General features: G+C 36.0%; 1 protein-coding gene across 1 annotated transcript; it reads right to left on the minus strand.

Annotated features, from left to right (window-relative positions):
* Positions 1-7,647: 7,647 nt before the first annotated feature.
* On the minus strand, positions 7,648-11,144 carry LOC100247242 (pentatricopeptide repeat-containing protein At3g58590). The gene is made up of 2 exons (XM_059741317.1): positions 8,076-11,144; positions 7,648-8,028 (listed from the first exon to the last, which is right to left on the minus strand). The coding sequence occupies exon 1, from the start codon at positions 11,061-11,063 to the stop codon at positions 8,694-8,696; it is 2,370 nt and encodes a 789-aa protein (XP_059597300.1). The 5' UTR covers positions 11,064-11,144; the 3' UTR covers positions 7,648-8,028; positions 8,076-8,693.
* Positions 11,145-11,468: the final 324 nt, after the last annotated feature.

Consider the following 11,468-nt stretch of genomic DNA (forward strand, 5'->3'; position numbering starts at 1 on the left):
AAGACTTTATATACCATTAAACAAAACAAATACTAACATGGCAATAAGTTACCTTATAACGAGTCCTAAAGTTTAATAAGAGTGTCCACTATCTAGTGATTGAGATCCATCATTTTATCACATATAGTAGTACGACCTATAATTACTTTTAATAAGCATATTTTTTTATGATAAATTTAAAAGTTATAAACATATTTTAAAATTATAAGAAAATTAGAACATGTTTATTTATTAATAATCTCTATTATTAAGATGATTTTTATACAATATAAATTGAAAACAAATACTATCAGTTCTAACATATATAATTTGAACTCATACGAAATTTTATTTTATTTTATTTTTGTCTATTGGCTTTATAGGATAAACGATTCTTTTAGAGGCAAATAGAATAAATGGTAAATTAAAAATAAAAATAGTGTTGGTATGTTATTGTATTTAATGTGTTTTATGCCTTGTTACAATGGTCATCTTTTTCACTGTTAATAAGGTTACTCATTGTTTAATGTGTCAAGATTTATAAAATGATCAAATATTTTTTAGAAATTCAGAGAACAAGCAATTTTTTTTCCTCCTCTCTTACTTTGTAAATTATACTCATCTCTATACAACCTGAGCTTTACATGGGTTAGGTAATTGGTTCGATTTTAATAGACACTGAGAAAAAGATAACCATTCATAGATTGGATTGATGCTCTAGTGCTATGTTATAAAATGATATTGGTTTCTTGTAAGTATCCTATGCATCATTTTTTAGAGGAATATATTCAAAAGATCATAAATGGAAGGAAAAGATTTTTATTATGTTGTTATGTTTGTAAGAGATCCCTAATTGATTAACTGTCAAGGATCAAAACAAAGTGACCCATTTGCAACTAATATCCATTGAAACATACATGGATTGTAACAAGGATTCTGAGCTGAACTTTTGCCAATTTATAGCCTGGATTTAGAGAAACTAGCAGAAAGGAAGTGCATGCTATAGAATAGATTATCAGAGAAGAAAGACAGGAGTTAAAGATGACATTTCATTGCTTTTGAAACCACAATTTCAATCTCATCTCATTCCTTACACACATGGGATTGATTTATTTAGTTGCAGGGTCTTTATTGAGAAGTACAGATAGAAGTTTTTATCCAGAAAACATGCAGAAAGACATGCATGTTCCTTTGAATTACCATACTTGCATATCAACTCAAAACCAGGAAAAAAATAAGGCAGAACTAGTAGTAATACTCCTGCAATCAAACAAAACCTGCTTGATGATCAGCAGCTACGGAGCTGTTGGTGGGTCATGAGAGTTATGCTGAGGGTCTGGTCCTCCAGGTGAGACTCTATCAGACCCTACACCTCCTGTCGTTCCTACTTTGATAGAATTAAGTTTGGCAAGATCATAGCCTAACTCCAGCAAAATAAGCCGGCTGTTAATATTCTTCTTCATCACTGGGGGGCCATGAAGAATACGCCCATGGGAGCCCTTGAATAGCACTGGGTATACAACCAAGAACAGTATCCACACCCGTACAGCATTTGAGCTAGCCATTCAGTGATGGATGAGAAACCAGAATTGCTGCTAGGTGGAAACTAGAAGCTTGAACTGTGAAAAGAAGAATGTAGTATGTTGAATGATAACAAGCCTTCTATTTATAGAATGACATGAATGGGAACAAAAGGTAGTGCTAGTGGAGAGAAGATGCATGCAAATTTTGTCTGATTCCATAAACAGACAAATAGGCTTCATCGCAGGCTGTCTTCTAGTCCATATAATATGGTGGAGTCCATCCTCCTACCCATCAAGTGGAGGAGCAATGGCTGGTTTGCAGATTATATTTGAGTTTCATGAAAAAGTTCAAGAGAATGATACATAAACAAAATTCGATACAGACATAAGCCCTCCAATCAACCCCAGGTGCCAAATTGTTAGTGGGGGCGTTGTAGCCCAGTCTTTAGTTATTTACTCAATGGAACTATCTAGTGATCATCTATTTGTCTTTATTTGCTGCATTTGAACACCAGGATTTAAATTATAAACTACCCACTTAAGAAGAGATTCACATTTAGCAGAAGCACAAAGAATCATTGACACAAACAGTGTAAGTAATGCCAAAGTTGATATGTGATGCATATGCTTTTTGTTTTTCCTTTCATATTCTATATTTCCTTAATGATTCACCAGGCATAACCCTCGTGGGATCTTGGATGAGTCTGCAACAAATTACATATATAAACAAGCATATCCTAATTAATGGTCTTGGTTTTTTTCTTTTGTCTGGACTCATGCTAGTTAATAATTTGATTATCTAATTAACCTTTGCCTTCGGTTGCCTGTCATGATAGAAGTGGAGCGAATCTGCATAGATGAACAAGACACAGATTGATAAAGGCCTTAATCATATCTTCTGATCCGCGTCAAAAGGTATAAAAAGGACGATGCATGCCACACTAAATCTGACCAGATTTCAGTCCTTGTCCTTCAAAAACTCCTCTCTCTATATTCTTTACCATTACTGTCCATGCATGCTTGGAGAATTTTTTAATAGAACTTCATATTTCTGATTATATTGACAAAACTTCCTATCTTTCTACACAAAAACAACTATGAAATACTTCAATATTTTGAGCCAAAAACTACAGAAATTTTGGTAAAACTGTTGTATTCATGTGAGTGTGCCTTTCAGAGGAAATCCTAAATACTTTGAATGGTATAATTTGGTTCAACTGTATTATATTCATTCTATTATTTAATCTGTTATGCTGCATTTATTGCTTGGAACTTGCCCTAGTCCCCAACTCCAATTACCCTGAATCCACAGGAAAAGCAATTTGATCATGTGTGCTAATATGTGATAATAAATTGTCAGTACTTGGAGTTTTCCAGGGAAAACAAACTAAGCTCATATGCATGTTTCTCGCGGAAGCTGTTAGGTGACATGACCCTGTCCTTGTTCAAATTCTAGTCATCATAACCAGTTGCCACAGTATAGTAAAAAACCAATGTGGAAACCCTTATACCAAAATCTCCTAATTTTTAGTTGTTTTTTCACAGTTGGCCAATCATCACCTTCAGAGCAGTTGCAAATGAACAGCAGACCTTTCAACCTCAAAGCAATATCAATTCTCTTTGTAGTATTTATTATAAAAGAGTAAAATTCCCAACCACTGTTTTCCTTTTTTTAACAGTTGTATGTGGTAGCCAATTATACAAGAGAAATGGGAATTCTCTCTGGAAAAGCTTAATTGTATCATCTGTTTTTCGAAGCCTAATGGAAGATTTTATGTTGGCTAAAGCAATATTTAATATAAGAACACTCTATAATGCAGTGGTGGCTTAAATTTTAAATTTCCATGGATCTTGTATCTACTTTCAACAATTGAAAGCTACTCCTCTTTCACGATTCAAAGTTGCTCCTTTTATAAGTGAAAAAGAGGCAGCTCCACCTTATGTGGTCCTGTATAGATATGCTTTCTACCGAGAGATTCATGTTGTGGGAAAGTTAATTGGGTGAACTTGTGTATAAATGCAACAGAAGAAAAGGCAAAATGGAAACATGCCACGAGCAATGATATGTAACTTGTTTGTGTGGAGACCTAACTCTGGGGCCAAAGGATTGGTCCCTTGTTAATAAACTACAATACCTACCAGCAGCATTGCAATAAAATTGATCTTTTAGTGTTCCTAAAGTTCACTGTTTAATTGTAACCTTTTTATCAGAACAGATGAAACAAATTTATCATCTATGTTTCAGTTAGCTTGTGAATCATTACTGGATTCCTGAAGAGTATAGACAAGTTTCAAATTACTCCCATAACATCTTAAGCTCTTTAATTTGGATGTTTATAGGACACTTAAACACCCCCCTTTTCTTAAGGTGCATGCATGGCTTTTCTTCTTCACACGTTCATTCTTTGGTCCCTTTCCAGATCATTTCCAACAGTTTTGCAGCTATATACTCATATCAACATGGCTTTAAGTTTATAGGACACTTAAATATTCCTTGTTAAGTTGCATGCATGGTTTTTCTTCTTCTCAAGTTCATTCTTTGGTCCTTTCCAGATCATTCCCAGCAGTTTTGCAGCTACATCCTCATCTCAAAATCCTTAAAGTTGACTATTTACACAGGATAAGACCATCCAAGAACCAGGCCATAAACCAAAGCCATCTGAGAAGAATGAAAATTACTAATTACGAACAAATTCATCTGGTAAGTCTTATTTTATTGCATAGATAGGACAAATAGAGGAGGAAGACGACTAATCAAGTGTCAGTGGTATGAACATCACACTTGCATTTGTTGTTTTGTCCTAATTGATGCTTTTGTTTCTGATGTATATGGCAATGCAAGCCTCAGAAGGAGACAAATTCTTCTGACACATTCTCTTTGTCCTCTCTGATGTGGAATTATCCGCAATTTTATGGATTTCCCATCACTTCAAATGAGATAAATTGTGCATATTCTTCATTAGAGTGGTCCTTCGATGTACACCTCTTTCACTCTTTCGTTACATTTGGAGAGTACTCCACTTCAGGAATAGGATAATTTTAAAAAACGAGTGGATAAAACTTACAATGATTTGGATTTTGGAGCCAGCCTTTAATCTGTATCCATTCAATATTAAAACATCAGCAAATATGTCAGATTTCCTATGAATCTCCTATATAATTAAGCTACTTTTCCAACCCAATGGCCTTGCACGAGTGGCTCTTTGCCAGCTATTACATTTAAGAGTAAGAAAATTCTAACCTGGAAGAGTGAATGCAACATTAATTTATTATTAGCATCTTGGATCCAGCAATGAAGGCCTTAATCAAAATCTTATCCACAACAAAGTTTCCGATAATACCAAATTAAATCTCACCAATTACCATATATCTGCGACTCCACGTACGTCCTTTAAGAATGTTCGACTTTAAGAAGTCTTATAACTAAAGCTATGGTGGTTGACAAGTTCTTTGAGTGTTGAATTGTGAAAAGAATTTCAATTTACTTGTATGGCTTATGTTCTTTTGGAGGTCATGCAGAACTTAAATCTCACGAAGCCAAAGCTCTTATACCATATTAAACGACTAACTTAAATCAAAAGTACTTTATCTTATCAGGGGATGGACCAACAACACGTCAGACCAACATATCCCAACTTTGAGTTCCTCTAAAACCAAATTAGTTGACTGAATAAACATCTGTTTATAGTGAAATAGGATGCAATTATGGGATAATTCTTTGGTTAATCTGAATCAGAGGCGATGGAGTAATAGACATCAAATGTACTCTTTGTCTAATCCATTAGCTTCCTCTCTTCCCAAGAAGATGCAGGAAAATAATTTTAGAACAATTGAGTTTGGATATTATTTGGAAATCTTCGTCTTCTTTTCTCTCCCTCTCATCAAGTAACTAATATGGCATCGGGAGAACTGCTAAGAAGAAAAACTGTAAGTGACACCAAGATCTCAACTATGAAGCATGCATGAAAACTGTTAAAGAGATTTCACTTCTCCCAGGAAGGAGAGAGAGAGATCTAACCTACATGATACCCGGTAAAGAAGGTGAACAAAGAAGACAAATGATAAAATTCTTATGCCAAAAAAAAAAGGTTCTTCTATTACAACATGATAGGCCCCCCACATTCAAGCGAAAACCAAGCTTGCACAGTGGGCTGGGCTGGGCTTGATACACAAGGAGAAAAATGATAAAAAGAAAAAAAGAAAAAAAGGAAAAAAAAAAAAAGAAAAAAGAAGAAGGGAGATACATCTGCAACCAAATACCCTCAATAGTCAATAGGGCAATATCTAAGGCAGTGCTGGTGGTTTTGAGTGATGCTGAGGATCTGGTCCTCCAGGTGACACTCTATTGGCTCCTGCATCCAGTGTTGACATCCGCTGAAGATGATGTAATTTAGACTCATCGTAGCCCAAGTCACGTAAAAGAATTTGGCTGTCAATCCTCATCCGCATGCGGATGCGCGCCTGCAAACTCATGAAGAAGGTTGAGAAGACTACCAAGAACAGTATCAACACTCGCACTCCAGTATGGTTGGCCATGCATGCAAAGGTTGATGAACTAGTGACCAAACTAGGTTCCAATATATAGCTCAAGCTGCAAGGAATATACGAATTAAAATTATACAACTAAATGCAAGTATGAGTGATCAATGCTAGTGGAGATAACATGACTCTGAATTATGCTTTGTCTTCTCTCAAAGCTTATGTCTTTTAACCATATAATAATAGAATCAAACAAATACTTCCAAGGCAGAGTGTTGTATTCGACAAAAAATGGTGTTTAAACATAAAATGACTCCCAACCATTCCCATTTTCTCTCTCTCCCAACTCCCATATCTAGTCATCTTTTGTTTTAATCGACATACTTGGACGGTGGTGAGACATTAAATTTAAGGGGAAGTGATCCATATGAATCATGTCTACACAAAACGACTGATCCTCATAAAAACATCAACACATGTAGTAGAATTTCTTTTGATTTTCTTTTGTCCACTCATGTTTCCTTTCATACCGATTCGCCACGCACAAGATGACCGTCCTGAAGGGAATATTCAGAGTCACTTTCATATGACCCTAAGGAATAAAGAAAGAACAAAATGAATCCTATCTTGGTATTCTGATTCCTGTGAATTTTCTCATCCAATCAGCTTTAACCTGCATTAAATAATAGAGGTGGAGGATCCTTAAACAGATATCTGTGTCAACGACAACTAATTAGCAGCAGTACAGGGTCATGATATTAGATAAGAACTACTAAATATGACCATTTCTGTTCATTGAAAGTCAGGAATATTTAAACTCTGAAGAGTCAAAAGTTTACTATTGATCTTATCAATATCCACGTCAAAAGATGAACCTTAATGCTAAACTAAATGATCTGAATGATGTATCCATGTGTTTTTAAAAGTAATAATCCTAATGATAATTATAATAATAATAAAGGAAGAATATCAGTTTTCTCCTTGTCTGCACTGGCTGGATTTTTCTATGTTTGCAGCAGATGGAGTTGAATTTTTTCCCCCCTACATAACATGTCCTGCAGCAGTTATTCTTGAAATTTACATTTGCAATTCCTAAGCCTTTTAGCCAATTCAAATTTATTGGGAAGTCAACCAGACCCAGGAGAGAACCTGGCTAAAAAATAAAGTTAAAAAAAAAATTGATGAAAATGTAACAATTCATACCATTCTCAGAAATGCAGAACCAACCTTACATGCATGTAGCAACTTCACTCAGGCATTCCACATACCTGCAGAAGCACCAAAGACTACTCTTATCAACATCATTAGAAAATGAAGGAAATCCTAAGAGGTAAAATTTCCAGTAATTTCTAGGTCACTTTGCTAGGTTCAATGCTTCAACAACATTAAGGGAGAAAGAGAAAAATCAGAAGCAACTTAAAAATAAGGTCAAAATCAAAATAGAAGTACCATAAAACAACTTTCTATTCATTCTCAGGCAAGGCCACAATATGTGCAAAAGGAGGCAGAAATGGATTAGAATAGATTATAGTAGAACTTCAAAGCCAAAAACTCAAGTATTAAGGGAGTGAGGAACAAATAGATTCTCCTGAATCATATTCCAAACAGTAAGATTATCAATGTGTCGAATATGAAAATTTCATTCTACTTCCCTACAGAATCTATACAACAAATAGATGTTAATCACATCTCATGAACATAAAGCTTTTACATCAAGGATATAATGAATCAGCGAATGCTCTATCAATTTTCTTGTGCATTGCTTGTGCCTGATGGCAAGATAATTCAAAGAATATAATTCTACTTAGTTTGTGTATCCACAACATCCGATTCAAAAAGTAAATGGAAACATTTAACTTTTGATTTTAACAATTATCTATTGAATAAATACAAATCTCTTTTCAATTTCCATTTGCAAGTGAGAGAGAAAGCTGTTGCCAATTGTCATCTGTCTCATAACTTCTTTCAAATGCTGCACCCAAATCTTTCTTCATAACTTCTTTCAATCACTTCTTCCAAGTTCCAAACATGAAGGATTCCCCTAAGCCTTCAGAAACATTCTTGATACAATGAACCTTATAGGCCAAAAGATACACACACACCATGTGCTGAGGTGATATGGTTGGAGGATGATAATGTGATGGCTCCCATGTGACCTGAAATGACTCTTCAAGGCAAGCAAGAGTGACATGGACAACTCCATAGTATGTGTAAGATCCACTGCACCCCTGGTGGCTCAGGGTCAGACCAGGGACACACTTTTAGCTTGAGCCTCAGGGAGGCCCAGGCTCAGCTTGTGACTCTGTGAATTGAATAAAGGTGACATAAGGCCTGGTGAGATTTGCTTTGGTAGCAAGATGTTGCAGACTTTCAAAGGCAAGGTTGCACGGATATTGATCCCCCAAAGACAAGAATGGAACCTAGATAGGCTATGATTGGTTACTTCCATTTCACCACACATGATGGTTAGCCATCTAAAAAACCAAGAGTGAAGATGCACTTGAAAGTTCTGCCTGACATCAAAAACAGAGAAAGAGGAGAAGAAATACATCCTTGGAATCATATCTCTGCTCTGTCACCATCATCATCAAACTGCCTCAGAATATATTATTATAAGTGCATTCTCTCTTCACCTGGAAACAGGTGGGCCTAGGACCACATGGACCCCCAAAGTTGGTATGCTCAGGCAACCTGCCCGCAAGAAATATCTGGTCACAAAGCAATATGAAATTGTTGTTCTGATTTCAAGTTTACATCTACTGATTCTTGATTCTCTGCTGTTTTCCATCTCTTGCAGCCTTCAAGGAAACTACGCCATATAAGCGCATTTGGTGGGAAAGGCATGTTAGAAATCACTTGTTCTGCTTCCTGAAGATGTCCACATCTAGCCAGTAAATCCACCACACAATGATAATGATCTATGTTTGGTTCAATCCCGCAACTCTTTTTCATTTGCCAAAACAACTCCATTCCTTCTTTCACCAAGCCACCATGTCTGCAAGCTGAAAACACTGCAACAAGAGCGACTCCATCTGGCTTAAACCCAAGTGACTCCATTTCCCTGAAGAGCTTTAATGCCTCATTTGCATAACCATTAACTCCTAGGGCTGAGATTAGAGCTGTCCATGTGATAATGTTTCTCTCAATAATTTTGTTGAAGATTTTCAATGAACTCTCAATACACCCACACTTTCCATACATGTCTATTAAGACATTGAATACAAAGGTGTCACAGAACTTAAAATCAGTCTTTATAATAAATCCATGAATAGAACTACCCAAAGCCAGGTTACAAAGTTTTGTGCAGACACTTAAGAGGCTCACTACAGTGTAATTGTCAGGATAAATTTGAGCCATCTGCATGTGTTTGAAAAGTTCAAAAACTTCTTTGTAATCACCATTTCTGGCACAAGCTGCAATCAAAATGTTCCAGGACACTATGTCAGGTTCTTCAAGTAGAGAAAACAAGTCCTGAGTTCTATGGTATTGGCCAATTTTGTTATAAACTCCAGCAATGGCATTAGATGGACCAACAAGGAGTGGTTTGTTAGAAGCAGCATCAAAGATCAAGGCATCAGATATGATACCATTTTTGGCATATGAGGTGATAAGAGCACTTGAGACATACTCATTTTGCTGATAACCCATTCTCATTATCAAACAGTGCAGCTGCTGCAGCTCAAAAACCAAGGATGACTTCAGAGCAGCTGAAAATGAAAATTCATTTGGGCAATAGCCTAATTGAAGCATTCTTTTCAATAACGAAACAGAGGAAAAGCACTTATTTGAGTAACCCAGAATCAATGCATTCCAACAAACCACATTCTTTTCATCTATCTCATCAAAACAGCAATGTGCAGATTCCAAGTTATCACATTTAGCATAGAAGTCAACCAATGCACTGCCCACAAAAACATTGGATTCAATTTTATTCCTGATTACTTTGGCATGGATGTATTCACCAAACACCAGAATCTGCAAGTTTGTACAGGAGTTAATAACACTAACAAATGTAGTCTCATTAGGCAAAACTCCATCAAGAGACATTTTTAAGAAAAGCTCTAGCACTTTGCTCGGTCTCTCACTTTTTGCCAATGCCCCAATCATTGTGTTCCATGACACAACATCCCGAACACATCCCAGCTCAAACATTTTCTCCGCCAAACAAATGCAGGAGCATTTCACATACATATTAATAAGAGAATTGAGAACCGAAACTTCACAATCAAACCCATTTTTAATTAACAAATCATGTACTTGTTCTCCCAATTCCAAATCTTGTTCTGATGCAAATCCAGATAAAACACCCATGAAAGAACATTCAGATAAACCAGCTCCCGTCCTCATAAGCTCACGAAATAAAAACATAGATTCTTCAGAAAACCCATAATTCCCAAACAAGGATATCACTGTATTCCATGTTACCAAGTTCTTCTGCGGCATTTCTTCAAACGCACAAACCACCTCATCTATGCATCCATTCCTCCCAAATAAACTCAGCAAAGCTGTCCCGGCATAAGGATCAGCATGAAACAATCCACTCTTTACCATCTGTGCCTGCAATTGAAACCCCTGAGAAAGCTTCAACGAAGCACACGACAACAGACCCGCAAAGGTGTGCTGGGTTGGCTCGAACCCATAACGCCTCATCTCAGAAAACAAATTCCAAGCCTCCTCCACGCTTCCATTACGACTATAACCACCAATGATTGTATTGTACGATACCACGTTTCTTTGTGTCATTTCACCAAACACCTTACGCGCAGTCGATAACTCGCCCTGCAATACGTAGAGAGAAATGAGATTGTTGTAGAGAAAGATGGGTTGGGTTGAATTTGAGGCCATGGTGACGGTAAGTGCATGGAGAGGCTTGGTTTCTTTGAGAGTTGGAGCCTTTTTACATGCTTGTAGGAGCAGGAGGAGGCGTTGTTGCTGCATGAATTGGCCATGCAAGGACTGAGGGAGGACTTGGACTTCATTATAGGCATGGTTTCGAAAGGAGATTGAAGAGAAGAATTTGGAAAACGAAGAGGGGTCGTTGGGGTTGAGGATTTGTACGGATCTTGAAGCGGCCTTTCTCATGCGGTCCCAATCTCTATTGTCAATTTCGCTGGAATAATGATTTCTATTTTATTTCTTCAAATGTGAATGATAAATAGTTTTCAAAGTGTTTGTATCATTAAAAACAATAACTTAGTTGGCATTTGGTTATAAAAACGTATTTTATTTTTTCTTTTTCGAAAATGCTTTTGATTAAGAAAAAGAAAATAAAAACTATTTTTAAAAAATAAAGAGCTTGTTGAGTTATATGATTTAAAAATAGTTTTTTGTTTTTAAAAATAAAAAATTATTTTTAAAATTTTTTAACATTGTTTGAATAACAATTTTTTAAAAATAAAGTGAAATAAAAAATCATTTTTTAAAAATAAGTATAAATTATTTTAACTGATTTTTAAAAATAAAAGAAAAATATTAACTCGTTTGACC

This window comes from Vitis vinifera, chromosome 12 (genome assembly GCF_030704535.1).
Source record: "Vitis vinifera cultivar Pinot Noir 40024 chromosome 12, ASM3070453v1".
NCBI lineage: Eukaryota > Viridiplantae > Streptophyta > Magnoliopsida > Vitales > Vitaceae > Vitis > Vitis vinifera.